This window comes from Urocampus carinirostris, chromosome 2 (genome assembly GCF_059441175.1).
Source record: "Urocampus carinirostris isolate Australia breed hairy pipefish chromosome 2, RoL_Ucar_1.0, whole genome shotgun sequence".
In the NCBI taxonomy this organism is placed as follows: Eukaryota; Metazoa; Chordata; class Actinopteri; order Syngnathiformes; family Syngnathidae; genus Urocampus; species Urocampus carinirostris.
In genome coordinates, this window is record NC_142350.1 from 67,334,503 (window position 1) to 67,352,197 (window position 17,695).

A 17,695-nucleotide genomic window follows, 5' to 3' on the forward strand; every position below is an offset into this window, starting at 1 on the left:
TTCCCTCTAATTTTCCCCGGGTCTGAGCGTTCACACCAATTCGGTGAGCAACGCTTGAAACAACTGTGAGCAACAGCAGTCCCAAGTGTGGCAACTAAGTCATTATCAAACATGTCCAAAACTTGACATCAAGTTACATTTTGCTGAGTTTCCGGCAATGCAAAATATTTTTGCATTATTAATGTATTATTGCAAAGGTTGTATGGCCTACAAACGTCATTTGTTTTTACAAAAATTCTTTCACAAGATTTCCATTTCTTTTTTTTTCTGGTATCTTTTGTTGCATAATGCTAACATTTTTGGGGGCTTATTTAGTCGGTTGCAGATACAGAACTGTATTTAATCACATTTTTTAGTGAAAGTACAATGTTGGCAACAAGATTGACCCGGTATAATTGGAAATTATTTGAATGCAACACAAACTTTTTCTTCTTTTTCCCTGTTTTTTTTCTATTTTTTTAATTCCTTTAAACAAATCTCATTGTGTTTATTTTTTCCTAGCTGTTACTTTTTTCTTTTTGTTGTCTATATTTTCTTTTTTCCTTTGTTTCTTTCTTCTTTTTTTTCTGGCTTTTTCTGAATTTTCTGAATTTAGTTTTTTCCCTTCCTTTAGCTTTTTTTCCCCAGCTTTTCACTACTTTTTCATTGTGGTTTTTTTTTTTCTTTTTTGTTCTATTTCCCCCCTTCGTTTATGTCATTTTGTGCACAATTTTACATCATATTTGGTCGTGTAGGGATTAAAGAAGCAAAAACAACCTAAAGAGCCGTTTGGGACCCAAAAGAACCGGTTCTTTTTAGTGAGCCGAGCCGAAGAAGCCGGTTCTCGAAAAAACTCAACTAACTTTACTCAACTTCGTTCTACTTCGACATTAACTTCAAAATACTGCATTTAGAACACAACATCAGGGGAACCCTTGTATTTTTACCTTCATGCACTGTAACTTTGACTTAATTGGCTTCTTAATTAGCAATTTCGAGCCCTGATTTTTGTGAGCTGGCTAGATTTTCTTGTGCGCGGAAAAGCTCTGAATAGTGCGCAATTGCGCACACACGCAGCTTAGAGGGAACATTGCGCTGGATAGATTTTCTTGTGCGCTGAGAATGTGCGGGTCTTATGAACATTGTTCATAAGACAAAATCTCAGCTACTACCACCTTTAGTCGTGAATTATGACACAATGTCACTTTTTTTTGTCTCGCAGGTGAGGATAAGCGCTACCAGGTGATGATCCACGGCATCGAGCCCTTGGTGGAGACACCGCTTCAGTGGCTCAGCGAGCACTTGAGCCACCCGGACAACTTCCTGCACATTTGCGTGGTCCCGGCACCCTCTGACTGAAGTCTGACTCGCCGTTGCAACAGCAAAAACTTTGACAACACTCATGGAGACTGTCTGCTAAGAGGAAGTCATGATGTTCCTCTAGAACTTGTCAGAAGGAGTCCCCGGTGACCAAATTCCTGCACCTAGGCCAGTAATTGAGCCCTGGTAAGGAAAGCTTTAATGGGCATTTGTTAGTATGCTTTTTGTCCTCACTGAAATTAAATTATAGCACACTAGTAGAAGTCAATCCATGTTTATGTTTAGCCCTGAATTACAGGAAAGGGCTGCAAAGACTACTATTACCCTGATCTAAAACCTACATGAGGGCAAGGAAAAACACAAAACCTCAGCATGAGGAAATTAAGAAACCTTGAAAAGGATCCACACATGAGGTAATCCCCCCTCACTGATGACAAGGCTGCAATATATGTTGCAAAAGCATCAATAGACAATAGATAGAAATAATCAACAAGAATTATATTTAACAACAGAACGTCCCGTTTGAGACATCCTGAGGTAAACATCATTCATAAGCTATTGAATGGAAGTGTGTTTTAAGCCTGCATTTAAACATTTCCACTTAGGTTGCAGATCCAATATCAGGGGGAAGGGCATTCCACAGCACCGCGGCTAGAATGGAGAACGTTCTCGACCCTGCGGATTTCTCCTTGGCTCTTGAGATTGCTAGTAGACCAGCGTTTTTCGAGCGTAGGCTCCGAGCAGGAACATAGGGGGAAATTAAATCTGAAAGATATGAGGGAGCAAGTCCATGCATGATTTGGTATACTACCAACAGAACCTTAAAATCACATCTTAAGCTAACAGGGAGACAATGCAGGTTAGCTAAAATCGGGGTCATGTGATGAAACTTGCTTGTCTTAGGTTAAAGCCTCTCTGCAAATTTTGTACCGGCTGCAGGCTTTTGATGCGAGACTTTGGGAGACCGGAGAGTACTAGTTTTAGTAGTATTAATATCAGAAATACTCTGTCCTTATTATAACTGTTATCCATGACTTCACATTAGTTAAAGAACTTGATGCTAATGCCTTATTATAGGACCAGATTATGATATCTGATTGCCTTGTACGTAGCCATTCTACTAGTGTGCTGAGATGTCTTACTTTTTTGAATAAAGGATCAGACTTATTTTTAAGACCTTTCAAACAATTTACCAGCAAGAAGGAAGCCCTTGATGTGACAAAAAGTGACCTATTTGGTGCCAACGTTTTACACATTAAAGGCTCATTTGTCATCACATATTTGGTCCGATATGATCAGTTGTACTCAAAGGTATACTCAAACTGTTCAGAAGTTAACATTTTTCCACCGGAATTAAGTGTTTCACTCAAGGTCTAAGGTAATTTTCTAATTGAGGTGACATTAACGCAATTTTTCTTTAAAAAAAATAAAAATAATAAAGGAAAAGGGTTCAACCCTAATTTAAAAACAATCATTGTTGACCTCACGCGAAAATGGCTGTACTGAATTTTGTTTCAATTTGTTTGTTTTATGCATCGGCAGTAGGAACAACTGAGACTTAATCATGTTTTTATTAACTTTTCTACATTGAAATGATTAATATTCTAAATTCAATCATTTAACTTTTGGCATGCAATAATGGCCTTAACTACTTATTTACCTGGTTTTCTACCAGACTAGAAGCCAAGTAGAAAACCACAGTGCGATTGGATTAAACATTGCTGAAAGCACAGATGGCGTAGAAGAAGAAAGCCAACTCTCAACGTGACCAGCAACACCCAGTACCCACCGTCCCACACAGAGCAGAACCAAAAGCGGAACACGAGAAACCAGCAAAAAGGAATAATATCAAATGGCCAAAGGCGAATGAAGCAGAGGTATGGCTGACCTTGGATAGAGACCTAATAAACGTATCACAGGAAAGATTCCATGGAGGTGTTGAAGCCAAGCTAAACATGTTCAGGGACATCATATACCAGACCTTCAAAAAAAGGGTTGGGGAAGTTACCCCCGAGCAGAGGTTGACCACCAAGGAAAGGGAGATATGATCTGCATTTATAAAGATGATGACGAAGAAGGCGATCACTTAGGTTGCAAAAAGACGCCGACAACTCCGTAAAAGCTGGAGAAAGGCGACCTCTGAAGAGAAAGAAGGGGTGAAAGTCCTATGGGAGGAGGTCAGGCAAAGGCTATCTAGAGCGGAACGCATCCACAAGCGGAGCAAACGGAAGCAGAAGGAGCGTGACAGCTTTTTCAAGGATCCTTTCAATCACGCCAGGCCACCAGAGAACAACTGGAACAGCATGTGAGAAGGCAGTTCAGCGATCAGCTAAGAGATGGCCCACTAGGAACACCAGGATACGTTTGCCGTCCCAACACCCGAATTCAACACCTGGCCCCCCAAGCTTAGAGAGATCAGGCAAGTCGCGAAAAAGTCAAGGTCCTCGTCAGCACCAAGCCCCAATGAAGTTCCTTTCAAGTTATATAAGAACTGCCCCAAGATGCTTGTGGTACTGTGGCATCTCTCCAGAATTGCCTGGAAAAAGAAGCTCGACCCATCAGAGTGGCAAAGGGCTCTATTGGTCTTCCTTTAGAAAGAAGGAAACACTCGCGACATCAGCCAGTTCCGAAACATCGCCCTGTTCCACGTAGAAGGAATGATCAACTTGTCAGTTCTAGCCCAAAGAATGACCATGTACCTGCTAGAGAACAACTACAGCAACACTTAATTGCCAAAAAGCAGGAGTGCCGGATTTCCCTGGGTGGGTGGAGCACGCTACAATAATCTGGGACCAATCGGTAGAAGACCGACCTGCACGTCATTTGGCTTGATCCAGGAAATGCGTAGGGGTCAGTACCCCACCAGCTAATCAACTACTCCTTGCAGTTCTTCTACACGCATCAAAAACTTGGTAGCATCCTACTTCAGAGATCTGCAGATGTTCCCTGCCCTTCAGGAGTTCACCACCGGGTGGCAGCAACTAGAAATGGGAATTGCAATGAGGTGCACCATTTCTCCAGTCTTGTTCTTTGAGATAATCCTTGTTGGCGCTGGACAAATAGTTGAAGGACTCAAATTACCATCTGGCCAAAGGTTACCCCCACCTAGGAGTTATATGGACGACGTCCTGAGGCTCCTCTAGACGGCAGCATGTCCATCTTGACTGTTAAGAATGCTGGAACAGAAAGAAAATCAAGCCCTTCAAATCCCGCAGCCTGTCACTAAGAAGGGGAATCAGGAACAATAATGCCATATTCTTCGTTGTAGGAGAGAAAACTTCTCTCTTGTCGGAACAGACCCTTAAAAGCCTGTTTTGGTATCAGTGGCAGCAAGTTGTCCTGGTCCTTAGGCAGTTACCAATTATGGTAAACGTTCGATTTCTGTTATGGCTGCCAAAGGTGGCCCTCATAGGTTTTATTATTTTTTGTGCCTTAGTCAAGTCAAGTCATGTTTATTTGTTTGGCCCTTAATCCCAAAGAGTCTCAAAGGGCTGCACGTACCACAGATTATTGCAAACCACAGACTATTATTACACCGTCCCCTGATCTAAAACCTACATGAGGGCAAGGAAAAACTCAAAAACCTCAGGACGAGTCAAGTCATGTTTATTTGTTTGGCCCTTAATCACAAAGAGGTCATCCCCCTTCCAGGATGACCAGGCTGCAACGGATGTTGCAATAACAAATAATAAACAGATATTGTCAACATAAAATCTAGGTTATTCATATGCTATAGAATAGAAGTGTGTTTTAAGCCTAGATTTAAACAGTTCCACTGAGGTTGCAGATCAAATCTCAGAAGGAAGAGCATTCCACAGCGCCAGGGCCCGAATGGGGAACTTTCCAGAATCTGCGGATTTCTTCTTGGCTCTTGGGATCCCGAGTAGACCAGCATTTTCAGAGCGAAGGCTCCGGACCGGAACATAGGGTGAAATTAAATCTGAAAGATATGAGGGAGCAAGTAAATAGAATAGAATCAACATTTCAAAACTGCATATGGTATTTGCTTGGGTTTGATGATATGAGAACTTTGTTTGTGATAAGCAGGGTTGGGTAGGGTTACTTTAACTTTATTACTTCCAATTACTTTTGGATTACTGCAATACCAAATATGCTAAGAAAAGACAAAAGAAACTAAATATGAATAAAATGACTCAATTTTGTGCAGGGTTGGGGAGTAACGGAATACATGGAATGGCAAAAATGATGTTGGCAAGCTGTTTGGATTTATTTTCATTTTGTTTCTGTCGCATTTGATGTTCGTTTTGTCGGAGATCAAAGAGATCAAAGCCAGGAGGGAAAGCTTACCACGTGTTGTGAGTCATCATTTTATTCCTATTTAGTTTCTTTTGTCTTTTATTAGCATATTTGGTATTGGAGTCATCCAAAAGTACCGTATTTTCCGCACTATAAGGCGCACCTAAAAGTCTTAATTTTTTTCAAAAGCTGACCATGCGCCTTATAATACAGTGCGCCTTATATATGGCTCAACATTAAATCACAAGGTCTCGCAACTTACGCAACAGCCGCCGACTCGATTTTCCCCCGAACGTGGAGTAGTCCGCGGTGTATGCTGGGATTTATATACCGGCGTTTCATTGGCTAACCAATGTGTCAATCATCATTTGAATCGATCACTATTGGCTTAAGTTATTCGGAGCCTCGGATAGGCTAGAGGGCCGAAACAAACCCTGCAATTGGCCGAAAAAGATGTATCAATCATCCGTTGAATCGATCGCTATTGGCTGAAGTTATTCGGAGCCTCGGATTGGCTAGAGGGCCGAAACAAACCCTGCAATTGGCCGAAAAAGATGTGTCAATCATCCGTTAAATCGATCGCTATTGGCTGAAGTTATTCGGAGCCTCGGATTGGCTAGATGGCCAAAACAAACCCTGCAATTGGCCGAGTTTAGCAATAGCGTAGCAAGCTTAGCGAGCTTGCTAAAGTACACCATAAAGAAACATGTTTTATTAGTCTGTATTTTCAAATAATTTACTCTCCTGGATTTACTTCACTCACGGTTGTAAGAAGACCATGATTGCGTATCATTATTGACCGTGAGAACTTAGGTGAGCTATGCGGCTTTATATTTTCCCGGTATCTTGTTTTAGAACGATCTTGATGTTGCTGTGATGAGTTGAGTGAATTCAACTCATTTCCAAGTGTTTATTGTCATATGCACAGTAAAGTTGCGAGCGAAAAAGAAAATGGAAACTAAGGAATGGTTGGCATTTCTTGAATTCCAAGACTTTAACCTTCCGAATGATATTTGAAATGACGCATTTAAGTGACATCGTACGGACACCGCATCCGCACGTGTCTACGACACGTCTTTGCTTCTTTGCAAGCTTTGGGAATGTAAAGGGGGTAATCAGTTTGACTGAATCATCTGACTGTTTTGTCGATGTTCCCATTGTAGCGCCTTATAATCCGGTGCACCTTATCTATGGAAGATATAGGACCAAAAACTATTTTTTGGGGGTGCGCCCTATAACCCAGTGCGCCCTATAGTGCGGAAAATACGGTAATTGAAAGTAATTAAGTCAAAGTAACCCTACCCAACCCTGGTGATAAGTATGCAAAAAACACAGAAATCAGCACTCTATTCCCTACAAACTAAAGCCTATTCGACATATCTGATTCGGACTAGTGGGGAAGCACGGATCACATTGTCGTAAAGTGAAAAAAAACAATCAGGTCACAAATCGTTTTTTTCTACATCCGTGACTCTGGGTCGGTTGTTGTCGTCGTCTTTCACGTGTTCCCGCAAAAATAAACGGCTGCTTTGTTTGTGCGGCCGCCTCGTTCACGCGGTGGCGTCATTTCTTAGTTTAGATCCTCTTTGGATGTTCCTCACATTTGTTGACGTTTGTTTATTTCCGTCGGCGCCTATTCGAGGGACAGACATCACGTGGCAAACAGACCGGATCCCTTGTCTTTTGATGACTCTCGAGCATCCAAAATTGCGTGTCAGTCATCGGTAGTACCCCAACAAAACCGCCCTCAAAATCATCCCCGATTCCCGTCTCTTCTGGAACTCTAAACGTGAGTCAAATAAGTTTCGGCCTCGGGAAAACAATTCCCCGCGCGGGAATGTTTCGACACGCTCGCTTTGAAGCTTCTTGGTCTTGTTGCGCACCGCCTCCTCCTTCATCTCTCCGGTTTAATGGCCTCCTTTGCGAACTCCCCCCTCCGCAACTCATTTGTACCCCCACTACTAATGAGACTGCTAAACTGTCCCGTCAGACAAGCCTCTGGCTGATTCGCAACACTCTCATGAAGACGCGTACATAATTACAGACGGCGGTTACGGCCCCCTGCAGGTGTGCGTGTGCATGGCTTTTTTTTACACTGTGGGAAATCTAAGTACGGCGGTGAGGTTATTTGTTCTTCAGGATGTATTTTGCTTCATGCGTATGAAAGGTGACATTATACCAGGGGTCTGGAACCTTTTTGACTCAAAGAGCCATCAAATCAATAATGTTTTGATATCTTTTCTTTTAGAGAGTGACAAACCGTATATTTTAAGACAAAATTCAACAAAACCTCCACACCCGCTCTCCGGACGAAAGGTAATTCTTCTGCACATTTTTGTTTAATGTTTGATGATTTGATAAGATCTATTTAAAAAAAAAATAATTTGAGAGCCTACCACTTAAAATTAGTCTCCCTCCTGTGTTGAGGCTCATTTTGATTGTCATTTTTGTCCCTAATAATGGTTTTCAAACAAGGTGCAAGCAGAGTTTTTTTGTAAAAAAATGTCTTAAAATACTGCAAACGAGGATACCAACAGGGTTGGGTAGGGTTACTTTAACTTGATTACTTTCAATGACTTTTGGATGACTCCAATACCAAATATGCTAATAAAAGACAAAAGAAACTAAATATGAATAAAATGATGACTCACAACACGTGGTAAGCTTTCTCTCTTGACTTTGATCTCCGGCAAAACCAACATAAAATGCAACAGAAACAAAATGAAAATCAATCCAAACAGCTTGCCAACATCATTTTTGCCGTTCCATGTATTCCATTACTCCCCAAGCCTGCACAAAATCTAGTAATTTTATTCATTTTTAGTTTATCTTGTCTTTTATTAGCATATTTGGTATCGGAGTAATCCAAAAGTCATTGAAAGTGATGAAGTAAAGGTAACCCTACCCAACCCTGGATACCAACGTATTTACCTTCAGAGCGCGCACGTCCTGTCCTGTGAATAACCGCGCCCATTCCTACAGCTTACCTAATCAAGTTGCTATAAGTGATTTGCTAAAGCTTTTGGGTATTTAATATTTGTTGTGTGTTTTTTATTTACATAATGTCTAGTTAATGAACATAAAATGCTTAATGAGCTTTCATGTACAGAATTATTTAGCGGTTTACAGCCAAAACAGCCCGTTTTGGGGTCTGTTGGTATGACACCTTGACTGTAAATATTTTTTAGCCCGTGATTTAAGCCGGAGGGTCACTACGGAATCCAGGACACTAGCCAGGGTAGCATTAAACTCATTCAATAGAGCCTTTATATAAAAGAAACAATGCAACTACTCTTGAAAGAAGAGCAGAGAGCTCAGAAACTGCCAATGCAAATATTGCGTCCGCTAAATCCTTTAGTTTCTCTACTCAATCGATTTCAACTTCTCACTACCATGTGTCACCAGAAGACAGCAAGGCACTACTTTTCATCCTTAATTATCCAAACAAAGGTACTAATTTGTAGTCCTTGTGTTTAAAGTAACGTCACGCATCCCGTCATCGCGCCAGTGCGACCGGCGCCGTTTTCACGGGTTGACTCAAACTCACGAGTGTGTATGCGCATACCTGTTTTTGTGGCCCCCCCAAACCGGTGATGAACGTCTGGTCCCTTCTGACACACTGTTTTTTACGGGCCTGTTCTCCACCGGGGCCCACGTCTGACTTGGTTACTGTACTTGCAGAGGTATCCACGTGCCGGCTGACGAATAGGAACGAGACACGTCGTTTTTTTAACTCGGGGAATGTTTACCAGAATAGAGCCGACGTTTGCATCCTGAGCCGCAGGTACGAGAAGGAATTAGCGTGGAATCCTTCATGCTAGCACGGTGACGCGTCGATGAGCAGGTCTGGCTCCTGGTTTGAGTTTCAGCTCAAGTCAGGATTGAGTTGGATTGTGTTTGTTGTCATTGATAGAAACGTATTAAACGTTGTAAACATAGCCCTCCGGGATAAATAGTTCATAAATGATTACCGTAAATTCCAAACTATAAGCCGCTACTTTTTCCACAAACTTTCAACCCTGCGGCTTATTCAGTGATGCGGCCAATTTATGTCATTTTTCTAACTGCCGCCAGCGGCGCTTGAGTACCAAAGGTAAGATTTAGACCGGTGGAATATATGCGCCGAGGAAGACTGCAACTTATTGTCTTGACTAGCGGTGAGAAATCTTTCACTAAAACTGGCCGCATGCGAAAGGCAACTTTTTCGCAAGTCTACCAGTGGATCCTGACAGCGTGGGGCAGCATAAAAAAATCCACCATCACCAACGGGTTCCGAAAAGGCGTGACGGAGAGGAGGGCACACCAGCCACAGTGACCGCCCGAGTGAGGCTGCGGGAGCGTGGGACGACGTCTATATGACACTGTTTCTTTCCGACACTGAGGAAGACGACTTTGATGGATTCAGTTGTAAGGAGGAAGATGCGGACGGTTTACCGTGATTTTTACAAGTACGGTATGTTTTTTTAACAGACCCGTTTACTGTGTTGCTAGCGTGTTGCTACCATTAACTGCCCTGTCAGGCACCGTTTGGGATGAAAGTTATATTATTATTATTATTATTATTAAAGCTTTGAAAACTCTCTCGGTGTATCGTCTTTCTTTGTAAATATGTGTAACCATTGTGTGATATGTATTTGAACCTGTATGTTTTTGTAATGTATTTATTTGAGACACTTATTCTGATATGTTTTGCGAATTAAAAAAGAGGGGCGGAGCAAACGCGGGCTGACGGGAAGTGGGGTAAAGGTGAGTGAGACCTGTTGTCGCGGCGGACAATATTGGATATATATTTTTCCCACCCTTACCTTTGGAATTATAAACTTTTTTTCCTTGGATTAGTTTCAACGGGTACCCGGACTTTGCAGGTCTGCATCAAACCTTAAGTACCGGTATCATTTTCCGTTCATTTTGCCGGCTGTGATTTTTGGATTGTGTACTTCAATGAAGAACATTTAGTTTCAACCGCGCGACTTGAAGTCGGGTCTGGATAAATTTAATGTTTGTACTACAATTTTTTAACGTGGGCGCATGCGGCTTGTATACAGGTGCGGCTTGTGTATGTACGAAATTGGTTTTCCTCTGAAAATGTGGTGGGTGCGGCTTATAATCAGGTGCGCTCTATAGTCCTGAATTTATGGTAAATTAAATAGGCACATCTATTTACAAGGTAGTGCTTGGAGATTGGCTTAAGTTGATCAAGAGGTCGTAGGTTCGATTCCCAGCTCCTCCGTGTTATATGTCGAAGTGTCCTTGGGCAAGACCTTAATGCCCACGATAGCAGGTAGTTGCCTCGCATGGCTGACGCTGCTATCGGCTAGTTATAGTGTAAAAGGGAAAAGTGCGAAGCACATTGTAAAGCGCTTTGGGAGGTCTTCATTGACTTGAAAAGCACTATAGAAATGCAGACCATTTACAATGTATGTGCTAGCAGCAAGATAGCCGCGTCATTTTCATCGTTAAAGCAAACAACAAAAGGTCCTGGATTTCTCCGTTTGAAGGTACTAGAAAAGTTGAAACATTGGCCTTGAAAGTGCTTGAAAAGTGCTTGTATTTAGCCATGTGAAATGTGTACGAACCCTGTTCATTGCTTAACTCTCATTAAAATGAGTCCAAATTTGGCTCATTTTTTCAGCTTTCTAGTCCTACAGTACTTTTTTCTGTCCTCAGTATTGATCTCTATTATTACCCAGCACTTATTGAGACCTTTCTGTGTCTGTAAACAAGTGTGATGTATTGAAGCTGCGCGTGCATTGTTAAAGCAGGATGGCAGAATTCATCTCAGTTTATAGCAGTCTATTGACAAAAAAAGATGGTCGATCATAGATGGAAACAGCACAAGAAGCATCGGCTTAGGAGGTAGAGCTTGGGATCAAGAGGTCGCAGGTTCGATTCCCAGCTCCTCTGTGTTATATGTCAAAGTGTCCTTGGGCAAGACACTGAGTCCCTAATGCCCCCAATAAGCAGGTAGGCGCCTTGCATGGCTGACACCCTATCGGTGTGTGAGCGTGTGTGTGAATGGGTAAGTGTGAAGAACATTGTAAAGCGCTTTGGGAGGCGCTGTATCAATCCAGACCATTTACATTTACAATGTATGTGCTAGCAGCAAGATAGCGACTTCATTTTAGGTTTCTCCGTCCGAAGGTACTAGAAAGGCCTTGAAAGTGCTTGAAAAGTGCTTGTATTTAGCCACGTGAAAGGTGTACGAAGCCTGTTTATTGCTTAACTCTTATTACGCTTCACGTTTGGCCTGGTGGGGGCGCACACGGCACATTTGCTATCATTTGAAAGAGACATTATCTCACATGCAGAGAGAAGTAGGGTTGTGTAGTGCGATTCAAGTCTTAAAAGAGGATCATTAAAGCCGTATAACGTGACAAAGTCAATTATGAACCGCAGACATTCCTCAAGAGAGCAAAGCACTTTCCCCCTTTCCAATAAAAGACGCAACGTGCCCTGCAGACAGGCAACACGGCAACAAGGGCGAGGGCACGTGCGGCCTCCGCGTGAAACTTTCGGCTTCTCCGGAATCGAACGTGGGAAACCCGACGCTCATCTGACTGGTTCTTCAAATTCATTTGAAGTTTCTCAACATGTCAGGAGATGTTCTACAAGTGAGCTTACCCCGGCAGTTCACCTTATTTCCAGAGAAGTGCCAAGACCAGAACGGAGACAGAACCCACTTGCGTTACGTTTCTCTCAGTTTTATTGGAAGCAAGGAAAGGGTTGCACCCACAATCCGGTGATGACTGAACGCGGGAGGCAGGTCGCAGAGAAGTGGGATTTCCGTGGCGAGCGATGCCGGTGTCGGGAACGGAAAAAAACGGGTCAGTAGCCGGGACAGGAGAGTAGACGTGGTCGGGGACGAACAGAGGTCGAAAGCCGGGACTATGTTCCTGCACGGAGTCTACGCTCGGAAAATGCCGGTCTACGTGTTTTCAAGGGCAGCAGTGGCTCATGAGGTAGAGCGCTCGTCTTGGGATCAAGAGATCGCAGTTCGAGTCCCGGCTCCCCCGTCTTACATGTCGAAGTGTCCTTGGGTAAGACACTGAACCCCTAATACCCCCAATAAGCAGGTTAGTGCCTCACATGGCTGCACGGCCGCTATTGGGAAATGTGAAGCACATTGTAAAGCACTTTGGGAAGTCTTGACTTGAAAAGCACTATAGAAATGCAGATCATTTCATTTGATTACTTGTGACTCCGAGAGCCAAGAAGTCTGCAGGCTCTAGAGCGTTCTCCATCCGGGCCCCGGTGCTATGGAATACCCTGCCTCCGGAGATAACATCTGCAACCTCAATGGAAGTTTTTAAATCGAGGCTTAGGACACATTTCTATTCCAAAGCTTATGATTGATGCCCACCTCATATTCTGTATCGTCCTGTCTTTTTCCGACTGCCTGCCTGGTGATGATATGAAGGACGATTTGAGATGAGTCAGTGGAGCAGCGTTTGACCTGAAGCATGTGAACGCCTGCATGGACCAGCTGGCAGAGATGGGAAACTGCGTCGTGGCCGTCATAGACTTTCTGGACTAGTTTACAGGCTGCTGTCATGCACTTTCCGGACAAATTTTCAACATGTTACCTAGTGTTTACTATGTTTGTGTACTGTAATGCTAAATGGTCATCCTGAAAGGGGGATACCACTTGTGAGGCCCCTTCTCAAGGTTTCTCTTTTTCTTCACGCTAAGGTTTTGAGTTGTTCCTTGCCTGCATGTTGGTTTAATATCAGGTAATTGCGTCTTTGTAATCCTGTGCAGTCCTTTGAGACATTTTTGTGATTAAGGGCGTCATAAATAAATTTGACTTGACTTGACAGACGGGGTCAGAATCAAAAACGGGTCGAAGTCGGGGGACAAACGGGAACAAAAAACTGGGTCAAAAAAGGCTTGCCTAGAGTTAACTGAGGTTTGCAGACAGACTGACAAAAGGGGACGGATAGGAGTGGGTTTATAATAAGGACAGGGAGCCAATCAGAGTCCTAGACCGTTGGCGCCAAAGGATCGGAAACAGGTGATTCATATCTTCATCACAACGGCTGACTCCCTATTGGTGTGTGAGTGTGTGTGTGAATGGGTGAGTGTGAAGCACGTCGTAAAGCGCTTTGGGAGGTCTTGAAATTGACTTAAAAAGCGCTATAGAAATGCAGACCATTTACCATTACGAAACCTGTGTAACAAATAACAAAATCATTGACGTGGTCAGGATCAAAAAACGGGTTGAAGCTGGGAAACATGGCCAAACGCAGAAACAGCGGAGAAATGATAAGATACGAAACACATTGGATTTTGTCGAAAACTGCAGTAAATTTAGCATTAGAGGAAATGCGGTATTACGATTTGAAGCCATTTTGTTTTCGTTCTTGAATGTGAATATATTATTTTTAGTTGAAACTGCACAATCAATTCATTTAAGAATTGGAGAGAACCACTGATTTAAAGGATTGTATTTACATTTCACCTTTTTCCTTTCTTTATTTTAGCTCCTACCTTTTTTTAATTTGACATTTTCCTCAATTTGTCAATTTTACTGTACACTTACTTTTTTAGATTTTCTTTTTGGATCCTAAAACAGTTTTGGTGCCACTTTTAACATTTTTTTTTAATTTTGGTTTTTTTTTTTTCTTTCCTTCGTGTTGACATATATTAAAATTTCTAAATATTTTTCATTCATTCACATTCATTTTAATTCTAATTTTGAAAAAAAAAAAATTCATGTTTATACTTGAAATACCTTGAAAAACATTTTAAAAATATGTTGTCATTTCTAAAAATAGTCCCCCAATAAAATTGTTGCAATGTGTTTTAAAATATGAAGCTTTTTTTTTTTTTTTTTTCTCTCCACACTTTGTTCAGCCAATCAGCACAGAACGTCTCGTGTTCCTCCCCACGATTATGCGGTGATGTCCATAATATTCCACGCGCCATGGATCTTAAGGAATTATTTCTCAAAGTTGACAGTTTGACCTTGTATCTCTTAAATCTGTGATATTGCTGGATGACAACACGCACTCAAAACAATGGCGGATCCCGATGAAATACACGGCGATTGTTGTAATCAAAGCGCTTATTTCTGCTTAGATAAAGTGGAACTTTTCTTATGGTGTCGCTGGGGGACTTCTGACTGTTTTGTTGATCATCAAAAGGGTTAGTTTGACTGCCTTTGTGTCCAGCGTGCGTTTCTTTTTTGCCTTCGCCTCCTTTTAGGTATGTGATTGTGACTTTTCCTTTTGTGTTTTTTGCCGCTTGTCTTCCAATTGACATAGTATTGGCTAGATCAGTGTTTTTTACCCTTTTTTGAGCCGGGGCACGTTATTTTACTTTTGAAAAATTTGGCGGAACACCATTAGATAGATGGATATACAGATAGATAGATACTTTATTCATCCGTGTAGGGAAATTCACACTTCCAACAGTATCCTTGTGTTGAAAATAAAACAATAATAAAATGTTGGAAAATGACACTGAACAGTCTGTTTAATTACAATAAAATTTATAATACCCCCTGTTTTAACAGCACAAACACTTGACAATGACATAATATTTGCAGAAAATGATTCATAAATGTTTTAGAGAATCGGAAATTTTAAAAAAGGACATTGGAAAATTTCTCACGGCACACCGGACAATCTCTCACAGCACACTAGTGCGCCGCGGCAGTGGTTGAAAATCACTGGTTTTCGATAGTGTGCGGGCGCCCGAGGGGCTCCAGTTTTGTTTGGTCTAGGTTAGTCTCATTAGCAGCCGGCTAGCTGGTTCGTCTGCTGTGCTCATTGTTTTTTCTCCCAGCTGGGTTGGTGTTTGTTGCTGGTAGTTATTGCAGTTGGCTCACGGTTATCCTGGCTGCTTACTGCATGCTTTCATTCAGCCAGCCTCCCCTTTTTCATATGTGTAGCAATTTTTAGCAGCCAGCTATGTCCCTTCTGGTTTAGCCCCAGTTAGCTTTCTATGTGTTTTTTTGACCAGTTTGGCCCATTTTGGCTGCTCGCCATTTCTTGGAAAATTGCTGCGCCCACCTGCAACTTAACGCCGAGGCATTCTCCAGAAAAACTACCAAAACTTTGCTCAAAACACTAAAAACCTTTTCGACTAGTTAACAGGTAAACCAATAGGATGACTGGCTTGCTTAGGGGTGCTTCACATGACGTCACAGCTCAAGACGAGATAGACTGTCTTCAAAATGCATTATCACAGAAAGCTAGATATAATGCAAAAAAACTAATATTTTCTCACATTTTGTATGATTTTAGAAATATACCTTTAAGTGTCTCACACAGAAATCAGAATTTAAACTACTTGGAACCGGGGTTTCAAACTCAGTTTGTTCACGGGCTGCTGGAATTAGGGTCTTTGGTGAGATTGGGCCGCATCGGGTTTTCAAAGGCAGAAACTCGCCAAAAGATACATGTAAAATGCATCTAATGTTGTTTGAGCTTCAGTTCAACCGAATTGACTATCTCCGGCAACTTTTCTATTTGAATAAAATATATTCAGATTCAGATTCAGATTCAGATCTACTTTATTGTCATTCTAGTACACGTGTATACAGAACGAAATGTCGATGCATCTGACCCCCACAGTTTCCTTGAATGTACAGATATAAATAATGTTGTATTGTATTTTGGCTACGTATAGTATTTTACCATAGTGCCGATAGTGCAAGAAGAGTAGCTAACCAGATGCGCAAAATGGGCAGTCAGGTTAACAAGTCAGGTACACAGTAACATTAACACTGTAACAATAACGCTGTAATTACAATAGTGCAGAGAGCAATGTGCAAGGAGTGGCAAGCTATAAAAAAAAAACTGCCAGTAGTGCAAAAGTCAGATTAGCAGCCGTTTAGATTTAAGTTAACTATATGTTAGATTGACCATTTAACAGTCTAATGGCCAGGGGGACTAGACTATTGCGGAGCCTGGTGGTCCTGCACCGCACACTGCAGTACCTCTTCCCAGAGGCTAGCAGAGTGAACAGTCCATGATGGGGGTGAGAGGGGTCCCCGGTAATGTTTTTAGCATGGGATAGGCAGTGCTTCTGGCCAATGTCCTGAATGGAGGGAAGTGTAGTCCCGATTATTTTCTCTGCTGTCCTCGTTACCCTCCTCACACTACCCCAGTCGGTAGCGCTGCAGCCTCCACACCACACAGAGATACAGCTGGTCAGGATACTCTCTATGGTGCCCCTGTAGAATGTAATGAGGGAGGGTGGGGGCAGGTGGGCTCTCCTCATCCTCCGCAGGAAGTACAGGCGCTGCTGTGCCCTCTTAACCAGTGATGCAGTGTTTACGGACCAGGTGAGTTTGTTTGTAATGTGCTCAGTTTGCAAAAAAAACAGGTAATGGTTAAGATCATTTGTTTGAACTATGAGTCTTTGATTGTGTACGCACTGCGTGGGTCTAACCAGGAAGTAGCTAGCCAATCATATTGCAGAGCGAACCTACATCAATCTCAATAGTTAATGCGGTGTTTTTAGCTATTAATAGAATAGAATAGAATAAACCTTTATTGTCATTGTTACAAAATGGGTTGACATATTGTGACAACGAAATTGGGCATGACACTCCAGGTTCACACATTCACAGTGAGGTAAAAAAGCCAAGAAGATAAAGGAACAGAGAAGATAAGGTTATTAAACAAGGAGGATAAGGTTATAGTTATAATTTACACAAGAAATGTCGGCATGTAGGATGTTACATAGAGAGTCCACTCGTTCAAATTCCTGGGCGTGCACATCTCCGACGACCTCTCCTGGTCTGCAAACACCAGAGCGGTGGTAGGGAAGGCCCAGCAGCGACTGCACTTCCTGAGATTGCTCAGGAAAAATAACCTAAAACAGCAGCTGCAGGTGTCCTTCTACAAAGCCACAGTGGAGAGCATCCTAACATACTGCATCACGGTGTGGTATGCTGGGTGCACAGCAGCAGACAGGAAAAAGCTCCAGAGGATCATCAAAACAGCCCAGAGAATCGTCGGCTGCTCTCTGCCCAGTCTGGAGGACATTGCCTGCTCTCGCTACCTCAGCAGAGCAGAAAACATCATCGAGGACTTTTCTCACCCCGGCCACCATCTCTTCGACCTGCTGCCTTCCGGCAAGCGCTACAGGTCACACAAAGCAAAAACGAACAGACTCAGAGACAGTTTCT

At 42.4% G+C, this 17,695-nt stretch overlaps 1 protein-coding gene across 2 annotated transcripts in view; it reads left to right on the top strand.

The window, feature by feature from the left end:
* Positions 1-2,577, top strand: part of atg5 (ATG5 autophagy related 5 homolog (S. cerevisiae)) — a 39,735-nt gene extending 37,158 nt beyond the window's left edge. For both annotated transcript variants that reach the window (XM_088327583.1, XM_088327582.1), the window contains one exon: positions 1,202-2,577. In XM_088327583.1, the coding sequence (XP_088183709.1) occupies positions 1,202-1,338 (137 nt within the window). In that variant the 3' untranslated portion in view covers positions 1,339-2,577. The remainder of the gene's footprint in view (positions 1-1,201) is intronic.
* The last annotated feature ends 15,118 nt before the right edge of the window (positions 2,578-17,695 follow it).